The 14,460-nt window shown below is 34.7% G+C and overlaps 1 protein-coding gene across 1 annotated transcript in view; it reads right to left on the reverse strand.

Annotated features, from left to right (window-relative positions):
- The window catches only part of LOC140152967 (N-acetylgalactosaminyltransferase 7-like), a 156,230-nt gene that overhangs the window by 63,532 nt on the left and 78,238 nt on the right, over positions 1-14,460 (reverse strand). Inside the window, exons 4-5 of the mRNA XM_072175521.1 lie at positions 9,473-9,686; positions 7,224-7,397 (exon numbers count right to left, since the gene is read on the reverse strand). Coding sequence (XP_072031622.1) covers positions 7,224-7,397; positions 9,473-9,686 — 388 coding nt within the window. The remainder of the gene's footprint in view (positions 1-7,223; positions 7,398-9,472; positions 9,687-14,460) is intronic.

The raw sequence follows: 14,460 nt of genomic DNA on the forward strand, positions 1-14,460 counted from the left end.
TACTGAGCTATATAAAACATGCGGTGGACAAAATTTGATCAAGTAAAATATCGTCATGAACACAGATTTCATAATATTACTGACTATTAAATTGACCTGTCTGTCTATCTGTCTGGAGTATTAATATGTGTTAAAGGAACTCTGCTCCAGTAGTATGTATGTGTTTTAAATCTACACCAAACCCAATACTCAGTGGCTTAACTAGACTTTCTCTATCAAATGGGCAGCTGAGAGGGGCAAATGGGGGTTGAAATACTGTCCTCCAATGAAGCATTTGGAGGGCAAAGCAGGGGCAAGTGTTCCAATCATGGGAGACTTCCCCTTCCCTCCTCCCCAGTGCTGGTTACGCCACTGCCAATACTTAAGTTGACATTACCATTACAAGATAGTGATGATGGTTTATTGCACAATTTGTGGTTAACCTCCTTCAAAAAGCTCTGCCTATTTCTGATTAGAACTACACATTCTTAGAGAGCATTTCAAATGCTGATCATGGTGGGCTACTTCAAATCTATACACCCCCTTTGGAAGACATGACCTTAATTTCTCAGGGGGTATAAATTTCAAATGGAGTCACCTATTCAGACAACCCCATTTGAAATCTACACTCTTTGTGCGGCAGATTAAGATCATGTTTTCCATAGGGGGTGTATAGGTTTCAACTAGAATACCCAATTCTTAGAGAGCATTTACAATGTTGGCTGATGTAGATACAGTTAGCAGGGATTCATGAGTATGTGGTGGTCATGACGATATGATGGAATAGGATGATGGCACCAACATCCCACTGATAGCCAAATGACCGTTGGCTGATATGAAGAGACTGGAGCTCCCTGCCAGAGGTGACTATGATTATACAAAGATCTCCTTTGGAATGCATCTAGCTGTAAGAGTGAAGCTAAAGCTATGCAGCAATAACTTTTGTCAATGTTTTCTACATTACATTTTGTCAATGTTTTACAGTTTACACATATCATGTGATTGAGCAAAAGTAAGTAGGAGGTTGTGAAAATACATATATCAAGATTTGGGCAAAACATACACACAATTTGTTTTGTATACAGGACACTGTACATCTTAAACCCACTGGTTATTTCTGTGATTGTTAGGTAAATACAGGGTTTACAATGTATTAATGTAGATCCTGATGTAGATCTACGTCAAAATTGAATATGTTCAACAGTCAATATACCATACTAACTTACTAATACCATAACTAAACATTACCTGTATCAGCAATACTATCTCCATAGAGAATAATATCTACATGTATATTTATGATGAATTCCTTATAGCATCCACACAATTATCATGTAGAAAATGCCAGCATTTATGGTGAATTTGAATGTCATTGGAGCAATATGTTGACCTATTTTGTAATTTATACTATTATATCATTTTATATAAGCAGATTCAAATGATGCTCAAAAAGAGTAGTCCCAGCCTATGCTGTATGATGGGCCTTTAACATTGCATGAGGGAGGGAATAAACATTTTGAAATGCAAACAAGCCTCTTGACCCAGATTCTAGATTGTTTTTATTACATTTTTTATTTTGAATGATATCAACCCAATAATCATAAGAGAAGAAAACATCTCTAGAGATGCATTATGGATGCTAAAATGGAGAATTGAGTATCACATGTGTGATTTTAAATTGGGTTTTTAAAAAGAGACATCTATCTAATTGACTCAAATCACATACTGTAAAAGCGGAAATTTTCACAGAATATTAAATTTTGCACTTTCGCTTTCAACACAGCTACCGCCAAAATAAATATGTGTAAATGTTCTTTTATGCAAACTTAAGAATAGCAAAGTTGTTCCAAAATCGACAAAGTGCAACAAATTACATACACAGAAGTTGATGGAGACTTCCTATAAGACAAAAAAAGAAGATCTACGGAACCGACTGACCCAGATTTTGAATTTTCGGGAATATTTTTAGCTATATAAAATAAAAACAAGCCAAATTGGATTGATTTTGACAGAATTTTGTTGAAAAAAATGTAAAAGCATGTTTGCATAAAAAGTTTAAAGATTTTTCAAGCTCTAGGGGATTTTTTTAGTGTCATTTTTTCAAAACAAATCCTGACCAACCCTACTTGTCAAGTCCGCTCTCCCATAAAACAAGGTGATTGTTATTTATTTGTTGCCTATTTCATATCATTTAAAACACTCCATGAACATCAGGCACCAAAAAGCATACAATATATAATGCTAAAAGACAAACCATAAATAGAGATGATATCCTGCAGCAGACAATAGAAATAATATACAACAAATCAACTAACTACAACAAATACGATGAGTTTCCAGATAAGTCAGTTCATTGACTCAAGGTACGCACCCGGGTACACACTCAATACAATCATTGTATTCAAAACAAACTGCTAGTATGCAATTAATAAAAACAATCTAGACAACTAAGTATAGACCCTCCCTCCATCAGTTGAGACTTTTACATCACCCAGACTCGCCTTGATTACCATCTCCTCTTAGCTAATTGAATTTGAAACGTTTACTAGCAAACACAATCAACATTTATTTTCTTTCCTTGCTATGCTCACCCTCTGCACAAGCAAAATGCTCACGGCTAGGATATACCACTAATACCTTAAACCTCCTGCCTTTTTCTTACTTCTAAATTGATCTGATTGATGTTTGCTGGTGATCTTGGTGTGTTTATGTGTCAAAATCTACGTCCTAGCATAAGTCCTTGCGGACAGAACAATTTCGATTGATTCTCCTCAACTAGAGAGTTTCTTGAAGGGAAAAAGGGACTCCTATGTGCCTTAAGAAAAATGATTACTCTAGTCATGAGATCAGTGGCTAACCATTTCTTTTCTATTTTAATGTTTTTGACAAGTATCATGACCAATTCAATTTCAGGAAAATGGCAAACTGACTAGGATGTATCATATATCAAGTCTCATTTCTGATGAGCATCTTACCTCACAGGCACAAATAGGTTAATACTTTGTCTATTTGATTTCTTTTCATCCACCACTAATACCCCCATCTATGTATATCGCATATCATACCGACCACATCTTAGTAGCCACCTGACAATTGATATATAGAAGAAAAAATAATTCTCTGAATGCATAATGGGAGTATTGCTTTCTATAAGATAACATTTAAGGTATCACACAAATCAGGCCTGGGCCTCTCTATTAAAAAGAACAAAACGTAACAGGAAAAAAGTCATCAATTCGTAACACGCAGCTCGGACGCTTTGGGGAATATCATATGGTTTATACCGGAAACAATTGATGAAGTGAAATGCTTATAGAAATGATAAAGATCTATAAACCTTAACAGCTTAGGCTGGAATGCAATTCTCTGTTTTAAGCTCAAATTGAGATTTTCCATTAAATACTGAGACAATCTAAATAGAAATTGCACTTGATCATTTGATGACCTTGAATTTCTGATCCTAAGTTCATGCAATTGTACAACATTTTTCATATAATTGCAACAACTCTGACCTTTTACCTGTGAATGACACTAATTAGCACAGGCAAGGAGATATGTTTTCATTATATTTGATGAAGATTAATGTGTGTGTAGGTTTTAAGTCAATTACAGAACATTTCCATTAATACTGACAAGAACTGCAAAATATAATGTACAAATTATACATAATATGCATAATTTGTTGTGCAATCAGGCAAAATGTTAACTTTCCTACAGAATGCATCTACACATTTGGTAAAAACTTAAATTTGCCAAAAATTACATGAAACTTGAATCTTATTAGATTCTGAAATATGAACAGTTACTAAACAGTAAAGAAAGAAACTATAAAAAGAACCTGTATGTTTGCTTTAGCCACAGACTATCTGACTGTAAATCCTCCACGGAAAATGAGTTTACATTTGTATTATGCAACGCTCTCTGGAAGATCAATGCAGATACGGAAAGGGTTACCCTGGATAATGAAAGATACTCAGACAAACATGTTTTTGGGCCACCAGAAAGTAACATAAATATCATGCATATTGACTTATGTTTAAGTTTTGAACAACTCAAATTTCACTCTGTTTCATTTGATCAACAGCATCAAACACAACATACAGCATAAGATATAGATGGTGATGTGTACTGCTTGAGGCATGACATTACAAAAGCATTCAGCTTGTCCAGACAGAGTATTATGTGTAAATTATTGCACATGTTTCACCTTTTCATGTGATTTTATCTCTTCCTTTATCTCTCCTCCTATCAACATAGATCATTGTAAAGCTAGACTGGTTATGTTTATATCCATGCATAGCTCACATAAAGGTAGTGTGATTTGCAGCAAATGCCAACTTGGCTTGATCGGCTCCTTGAAACGTTGCAGTAAAGACTTTTACAGAAAAACCCTAGAGCTACTGTACAGTCAGACATACAAAATCCAGTCTAAACAAAAGCTATAAATTCTTCAACTGTGTGTAGCGATGTGTATTGATAGGTAACTTCAGAAGAGGAAACACAACAATAGTTGAGACTGGACTTGTCTTTTGTATATAGAGGGATGTAAAAACAACAACACAAGAAGGTCATGTCATACAGAGGCGTAATATGGGTGTGGGTCATCCAACCAAGGGACACCAGCTTATTGTGTTCACATTTCTTTTAATAGAATTTTGTTTTAATTTCCAAAATTATGTGAAAGGTTTCTCCTTCCTATAATTAGCCATAAATTTTTTTTTATTTTGATGAGATGAGGCTAAACAAAGTATTTGAAACTTTATTAATATATTCATGCATTTACTAAGTTTAAAAAGCTAAATATAGACCCGATTTTGGGGTGAAATCAATTTCACCCCTAATTCCCTTTTGGGGGTTAGGGCAAGGGTGTTTGGCTAGTTGGGCTTGGGTGGGTTTGTATACATGTAGTAAGGTTTGGAGGTGGGTTAGAGTTTGTGCAAGGGTAGGAAAAACAGTTCATAACTTTTTTTTAAAATAGTAAATAGTAAATAAAAGGAGGCGAAGGCCAAAAAGGAGGCGGGCAGGGACGAGAAACTTGTATTTTATTTGACTTGGCCTTACTTAAATGCCCTAGATAATACATTACTGAAGTGTATCTATATAAATGTAAAAAGGAAGCATTTAGAACAGGTGGAAACTTGTGAAATAGTTATAATCATTCCATGAGAGTTAAACCACACTCTCATTACTGCCAACTGTGTTACTAAACTTTTCAAAGCAATCAAATAATTGTAAATTTGATTGAGAACTTTTTCTCTTGTGTCAACTTGCAAAAGAAAAGGTACTATGCTCTACTTGACTGTTTTATTACTTTTTGCTCCAAATCCACACGGTACAGTGCTATTTAGAATTGCCTATGCCATCCAAGCAGGCCTCATTGAGATGTTCCAATGAATCTACTTACTTCAGAGGCCCAGGAAGCCTATTGCCAATAACTTTCTTTATATGCAAACCCATCGAAGATCTACAATGCATTGATAAAACACACATGATAAAGAAGGGAAAAAATCACCTTGCGTATTTCTATGGATTCCAAAACATGGTCAGATTTCATAGGCAACAATTCTCCCATGCATTTGGATTTCAACTCCTACATTGAAAGTGCATTAATATGGCACTGTCAAACTGTGATATATGCCTAAGACTTGGCTGCAGTATTCCCAGTAGCATTCTAATGTAGCAAAGAAAAGGAAAAAACACAAACACTTGGCAAGAAAAGCATTGGAGTGCTTTTCTACTTGAAGATATGCACCAATAATGTTCTTACTATGAGTTTACCATGCAAGCTGACATTAAGCATACCGCAACATGAAGACAAAGTAACCAATTGGAAATTGCATACACAGGTGTATCCAACTACACAGCCGTTGTCTTATTAGTTTCAGGAAATGGATTGGTATTTATTTCAGAAATGTGAAATAGATATCCTTCAATATTTGCTGAATTATATTTGCAGCGTGACCAGACAGGTCGTGCCTTGGAAGAAGTTAGCAACATAAATATCTTTGTTATATTATCATTTCAACTTGCACTAAAAACAAAAGCGCAATGATTTATAGATGTTGATCCACTAGCCTCAGCACATATTACAGGTTGTCGCTGACCACCACAGCCCAACATCATTCCAGAAACCATTTAACGTCAACTAAGGGACTTTGTTGCTTAGCACACACCCTCCATGTTCCACTAACTTGTCATACACTCAGGAAGAAATTATAAGATTGGGAAAGGACAAATAGTTTGGATATCGGTTTCCAGAATCACCAGTGACCAGGTGCACCACTATGAGAAGGGAGGGGTAACATTATCCCCTACCTAAGATCACTATCCTCCCCCCTGAAAAATATAATGGTAAAAATGTAATTGAACATGCATAAAAGACTTGCCATGACAAAGGGTTAGTTCACTGATGTTATAAGGCCCCACACATGAAGCCTCTCCTTTCCCCCATCCCCTCCTCCAAACGTCACTACTATTTCCTATCAATCAAAGACATGTTTGTCTTGTATTATTACACATTCTTTACCTGAAGTCCATTCTGACTGTAATATACTTTAATACCTTTGTTGTTCCCTTAAGTGTATGTATGTACACAAGCTGCATTCAGTATAAAATCCAATGAAAGACCCATGTCCTGTTTTGATGATAGAGATGTTGAACCTGCTTTTGTATATAATCTATCTAACCCATATACTATTTTCCTTTGTATTTCATAAAATGAAGAATAAATCAAAATTTAGAAACCTGCTGCCACTGTACAAATCCTCATAGGATTTTCACCTACAAGAGAGTTGTTCATGGTCCTCAAAAATGGAAAATTTAGCCAGAAAATAGCTATAGTTCTTTACCCAGCGTTGAACTTCTGCTTTGGAATGAAAGTCCATTGTAAACAAACATGGGAAAAATGATTTTCAAATGCTATTTATGATGTAATCAGGCTACCCAAGTGAGGTCCTGACCATATTCAATTTTGATAAGGCTCCATATAGCAGATGACACTCTACACATTGCAGAGCTAGATATTGCTGGAAACTGCATCAAAATTTAATACGATAAAACCGATTTATGTCCTACAATTTGTACATACAACGGATCTGCCACCAGGGTGCCGCATAAACTGTCAACTCAACGATTACACCATGCTACACACGTACAACACATGAATGCACAAGAATCATGTGCAATGGGTGCCCGGTAGCACTCCAATGACTGGCTACTCTCATATTATAGTTCCATGTACTTACCTGTATGGTTCTGTTTCATATTTCCTTCTACTCTTTTCAAATTCAGGCAATGGGAAATGTTTCCAGTAGAGACTCCAATCAAAACCACCTCTGTCCTGGTCTCCAGTGCCTTGTGGGTACAGCTTGTAGCTTTGATTGTCAATAACATCAATTATTGGACATACTGAGGTGGTTCTGTAGGGAAAATGGATGTAAAGGCACATAAACAAATGATTAAAGAACCCCTAATAATCAAAGGTTTTTTACTTCCCATCTGAGGTTATACTGTATTGTGGTCTTGAGGTACTTTTGCAGCGGTAGAGGTTTTTATAAATTTATATTGCCCTGAAAATGTTTGAAGAATCTTGATGTGGCAAATGTTTCTCATCAAAACACTGTTATTTAGGTAAAGACATCAGGTTTTAACATGAGGTATTCATTATGAGCTAAACCTTAAACTTGTGAAAAACACATTAACATGAGCAAAAAAGATGGTAAAATTTCCTACTTTACATTATCCAGTAAACAATGCTGGATTTGCACTTAGATTTGAAAAAAAAATGTGAAGGGGGAGGGATAAGCAAAATTGTTGCTTCTTAAATGGAAATTTAGCTTTTGTTCTGTGTAATCCATTTCTGTTTTAAAGATTTATGAAAGGACAAACAGTTTTACCTTTTTTTCATTATTTTCTTCCAAATTGTTGAAAAGCTTGTACAACCTTCATCTCATTGTGCATACCCAGCCTAATATAGAATTTTGTTTGCTGTACCTTGGCAAATTTGAATAATGTCTTGCAATACCATTTAATGTTTCACCTGAGAGTAACATTTCTATTGTCAAATTCACTTCCTAATCACAAATTGTTTTAATTTGACTTCAAAGCATATTTGACACATACACTGCCATCTTCCATTAAAGCCTTTTAGACACCTTCTGTCTTTTATACCCAAAACATCTATTACCTCCTGTGTCCCTCCCTCATTCATGTTACGAGCTGTAAACTACAATCGTCTGCCCCATCAATAAAGTCTTCTTTAGGTTTAGCACAAAAAAGAAATACATCATAATGGAAAGGAAGATGCAACACACACTAGCCCATCACACAATACCAATTATACTTCTTCATTTCATGTGTAATTCTCAATCTAATTCAATCATTCCTAGTCATCATTCATTCTGTTATCCTTTGTGGTCTGCAGCACATACTGTCTTAGATAACAGTCAGGGCAAAGACCCAAGATGCACAACACACATTATGCTCTTCCAGTTGAAATGCACACACCCCTAAGACAGATGTGATCTTAATTTCCCACATAGGGGGTGTAGTTTTCAAATGGAACATCCCATTCAGGTAACTCTATTTAAAATTCACACTCCCTGTGAGGAATATAAAAGTTATGTCTTCCACAGGGGGTGTATGGATTTCAACTGGAATAGCCTATTTGTCTATGATAACAGTGAGGGCAAGGACCTGAGATACGCAGGTTGCTCAGTCAGTCTCCATTTGATAGTCAACTTTATTACTTTCTAAATCCATCTATATAGATTTTCTCTTTGTTTCTTCATTTTGTGAATCTATTACTTGATACGTTTCCTGTATATGATTTCAATTGCAATGGGTTGATATTAATGAACATTGTACAGTATGCTTTACTATTAATATTCTCAATATTGTCTACCTTAAAAACCAACTCAAACAATAAGTTTGTTAAGGTAAGTAATATTTGACTGACACTTCCTGGATGTTAAGGGTTGCCTCGTGCAATTTACCACACAGCAATGTGCCATACTTTGTTATTATTGACGGCAACCGATTCCAGCTTGGCTTCAAGACAAGTAAGCGGTTTACAGATCCATAACCCCAAACACAGATTTGGGAAGAGTGGCATAGGTAGAAAGCAACCTATTGTTAACATACAAATGTGCAGACATCACTTTCACATGTCTTAAAAAATCCAGTCTCATGCTTACCCATTGTAGGACACTCAAACTTCATTTAACACAGTCATCTAAATTTATATTTACCTAAAATTTGATTTTGAAGCTCACTGAATTACATTAAAGCTTGCAGTGCTAGTAGAAATAACTGGACAAATTGGAAGTACAAAACTTGTGTGTTAAAAGGGAACTTCCCCTTATATAATTCCGTTAAAGCTTACCTGTTTTGTGCAATTGGTGCTAGTAATGGAAGTAACTGGATAAATTGGAAGTACAAAGCTTGTGTGTTAAAAGGGAACTTCCACACAAAAAATAATTCTGTTAAAGCTTACCTGTTTTGTGCAATTGGTGCTAGTAATGGTGGAAGCCAGTTAATGCCCACCTCACAATGTGCATCAAGCCATAGTAGTACTTCTCCTTTGGAATGTTTGGCACCAATGATCCTTGTTCTTATTAGACCTTCCCTTTGCTTGTTTCTTACAACTACTATTTTACCCTGCCATCTAGGTAATGCTGCATAGTCATCTAATTTCTGCTTTACATGTTCTGTAACAAAACAGATAGAATTCATTAGTAAAGCTTGCAAAAAATATATATATACCGTATAATGTTCTAAATCTCCTAAACCCCCCCCCAAAAAAAAACCACACACACACACCAGTATACCCACCCCACACACATACCCTACCACAATCAATGATCATACCATGGTCATACAAAATGGACCAAATAGAGGCCGTCAGCCTTTCGCCATCTTGTGGGTACAAATGATCTGCGTGTTCATGTGTCGGACACTACGCGCAGGGCGCAGCTTGCCACGCAGCTGTTATCACGTGTCATTTTGATGTTCACGCACGGAGATCGAACGACCATCACAGCGTGTACCCACAAGATGGCGGCTATTAGCTATTGACACACCTTTTTTAAGGATACCAGGCATTTCTTTTGCTTTTTTAGTTTGCTGTCAGTGCAGGTCTTGGGAACTTTCAGATATCCATGGTTGACCTAATAATCAATAAACTTTTCTGGAGTATCAAATGGTTGATACATTGGAAGAATACCATTAAACCATTTTCTTTTCAAATTTATCACCGAAATATGAAAATAACTGAAAGTTAACGTTCATCTTTGAGATCATATCCAACATTGGATTTGCATGCAATTGCTCATGCCTGGGTTCATGTCCATGCATTAAGAATTTAAAAGATTTGAATTTAAATCTTAAAAGATTTGTCTCCCATTTGACATGACAATGCAGTGTCTAGCTTATCTTTGTAGGAGTTAGTTACTACAATAGCAAATATTCTTATTTTAAAGTGCATAAAATTGACATGTGGGGAATAGGGTTGTTTCGGATTGACAGATCTCTGAATGTCACTTTAAAACAAACAAACAAGAAAAAATAAACAACAACAATAGAAATAATGCGATGCCCAATAACACTGCTTTCAGACTCTTGTTATTTTTATTAGTTTACTCTTGAGACACAAGACACTTGTTTGGTCTAGTCCTTCAGGCTGGGTTCAAGCTGAACATTTGTCTTGTCTGCGAGATGGTCATAGCAATATCACCCAATAGCAGCAATAAATTGTCTTCAGTGTGTGTCCTCATTTTGAGAATAATTAAAGCAGTACTGTAACATTTCAATACAACATTATATTCTTATTTTTATTCCACAAAATGTTAGTTCATCAGATATGTGCCTTTTTAATTTTGTTGATCTGAACAAATGAGGCTAAACAAAAGAATATCACTATTTAATGCCAGTGCCTATTGTCAATGTGTTTATCAGTCCGTCAATTGTTAATGAGGTCAATTGGCTCAATATGTTATTAACATCAAGTACATTCATGCAATGAGACAACTCCGCCATACCCAAGTTTTACTAATATTTTGATTGATGTATGATTATATTAAAAATCCTAAATGATGTCACAAATACAGCACCTATGGCCTTGAATTTTGCAAGGTATTTTAGATTATTTTTTTTTACATTACAATCATGTTAAGGGATCTAAAATGAGCGTTTATTGCGTTTCGACAGTATTTTTTGTAGGACATGTCTTGAGAGCACCTCAGACATATCGAATTGCATTCTGAATACGAAGCATGTCTTTCTGATATCAAATAATTTTCATTTTTTGAAAATCACAATATAATACAAATTTTATGACAAATTATAAAAATTTGATATTTTTCAAATTTTGATATATAACAGTCCTCAAGTAAATTATATAAATCTAATGATATAATATATAGTTAATCAAATAATTCGATAGGTCTGAGGTGCTCTCAAGACATGTCCTACAAAAAATACTGTCGAAACGCAATAATCAAATTAAATCTAATGATATATTTTTAAAGTGTATGTAGCAGGGAGGAAAAGCAGACGGTCAATTGAAAATTTTGACCTTTCATATTGAAGATATGGATTTTTTTTTCCCAAAAAGACCTTTTTTTTTTTTTTTTTTTTTTTAAAAAAATCCATATCTTCATTATTTAAAGGTCAAAATTTTCAATTGATCATCGGCTTTTCATCCCACCTACATACACTTTAAGTATAAATCATCAGATTTATAAAGTTTACTTCAAGTACTGTTAAATATCAAAAATATCAATTTTTAATGATTTGCCATAAAATGTGTATTAAATTGCAAAAAAAAAAAAATCAAAATTATTTGATATCAGAATGACATTCTTCGTATTCAGAATGCAATTCGATATGTCTGATGTGCTCTGATGTCCCAAAATAAATACTGTCCAAGCGTTCATACCCCAGCCCTTAAAGTTAAGGCTGGTGTTACATTCAGAATTTTAAAATGAAACTTGAAGGTATCCTCCGCAGCAAATACTCAAATATTGCTTTAGTCATGCTTTGTCATGATTGGTTTTTCAAGTCACTGATCCAATAGGTTTTTATTTTCAGCAGAAAAAGCGTCTGTGGCAAGTAATCAAATTTCAAGCTATAGTTTCGATTCAGAGAGAGACAAACATCATTTAGTTGAAACCACCCATGATCATTTATCTCTATTTGCCTACTTCCCACAAGAAAATAATATGTAAAATTACAATTCTATTTACAGACTTAATGCATGCATAAATCTGCAAAAATCTCTTTCCATCTTTCATCAAGCATCTATCTGCCAAAGCTGGTGATCAATACAGGAGATATTTCTACTAAACTATCGTCTACCTCATATTAGGTAAAATTTAATTTGTAAAAGGTAATGCAGACACAAATTCCACACTATAATCAAGGAAAACCAATTACTGTATTGCAATCGGAGCCTGAATTGAAAAGTACTCCTCAAAATGAAATTGCACATTGGTCCCTTCTACATTTGGCAAGTTATGTTTACTGAACATATAATCTTGACTGCTCCAGATTCAGCATGGCAGATAATTAACTTTGTTATATGATTGGTTGTTTATATGTCATTCAATACATATCAGAAGGTATGCCAAAATACATCATTAGAAAATTTTGCTTTTGAACAAATAAATACACAACCGAGCATAACTGGCATTTAAGTTCTGTAAATATATCATTCAATGCAATCAGAAGGTATGCAAAAACAATATCATTAGAAAGTTTTGCTTTTGAAGTTGAGCTGAAATGGTATTAATATTTTGTCAAATATGTTTAAAAGGCACAACTTTTATATTTAAATTTCAATGATGATTCTTAAATTGTGTTCACAATTTGTATAAATTAAGGCAGCTATTATAATCCAAAATAGTAATCCTAAGCGATATAAAAATAGTACCTTGAATTTTATGTGTGATTGATTTGAATAATCTGTAAAAAGTTTAAAGTAAAACCTACAGCAGCAATACACATACCAATTTCTTGCCCCATCCTGACAACATATTTGCATCTAATCTGCATAAATGGTTATGCACTACATACACACCAGTCTCATCACTTTCAATACTTGCTCATTTTTGTTTCACTAAATATTCACCATTAGGAGATGTTAAGAGCAATATAATATCAGATCAAGATAATCAAGGATGAAACTGAAGTATCACATACCGTAACCAAATCCTCCTCTCAACCAAGTGAGGCAGTATCCATTACAGAGGATGTATATTGATGAACAGTTTCAGCCTTGGACTTTTTCAAGCTCAAAATTATGATGTATTTTGTTTGTATTTTTATCACTATATATCTTTTTACATTGCATAGGTTATCAATCATGTTTTACCTACTATTTAGATACACACAGTTCAGGAAATACAAACAGTATCCACACAAAGTGGTAACAGGAAATTTGTTAGAAGCAGGCATATATTCAGCTGGCTCTAATTATAACTGGCATCACTACAAATCAATAACAGCCATTTGACTAAACTGCAATGCACCAACATGTATCACTTTGCCATTCTCACCGAAATATTACTAGTGTATGAATAAAGACTCTGCATTTTGGTACTTATTCTGTTTCGTTTTTCACTGGTGGTATATGACATTTTGTCAAACTGACTGCAGTTATCGTCTGTAAAAAGAGGGTAACAGGGTCATGTGAGAATATTCTGGTATATTATAAACAAAATCTCTCTCAAATTGTGAGCCAACAGACAATACAAGAAATCACAGGTGGGTGTATGCATTATGGCATTGATGTCACTGCCACCACTTTGGTATAGAGTAGATAATGCACACTACTATTAGTGAGGAAACAAAAAGACACACATCTTCCGCAGTTGTGTGTTATCAAGTGTACAGTAATGGAGACATGAAGACGACAAACAAACTGTGTTACCTGGAAGGGTGGTAAACAAGATGGGACTATAAATCATCAGTACGGTTGTCCACAGAAATTGCTACTAGAAGCTGCCTGTCTTTTCTACACAAGTTGTCAAAAACAAGCCTCTATTAATTAGAAATATGATAAAGGGACCATCTTTGGTCATATAGGAGTACCTTTTCAAGGTCATTTCACAGTTTGATTGTCTTTTAAACACATCTAAATGCACATATAATACTATTTTCTTGTCCAGCCTGAAAACAATTTGCATCTAATCTGCATAAATGGTTATACATTACAGGTATACAAACCAGTCTCATCACTTTCAATACTTGCTCATTTTTGTTTCACTAAATATTCACCATAAGGGGATGTTAAGAGCAATATAATATCAGATCAAGATAATCAAGGATGAAACTGAAGTATCACATACCGTAACCAAATCTTCCTCTCAACCAAGTGAGGCGGTATCCATTACAGAGGATGTATATTGATGAACAGTTTCAACCTTGGACTTTTTCAAGCTTAAAATTATGATGTATTTTGTTTGTATTTTTATCACTAGATAT

Source organism: Amphiura filiformis, chromosome 5 (assembly GCF_039555335.1).
Source record: "Amphiura filiformis chromosome 5, Afil_fr2py, whole genome shotgun sequence".
Classification (NCBI taxonomy): domain Eukaryota; kingdom Metazoa; phylum Echinodermata; class Ophiuroidea; order Amphilepidida; family Amphiuridae; genus Amphiura; species Amphiura filiformis.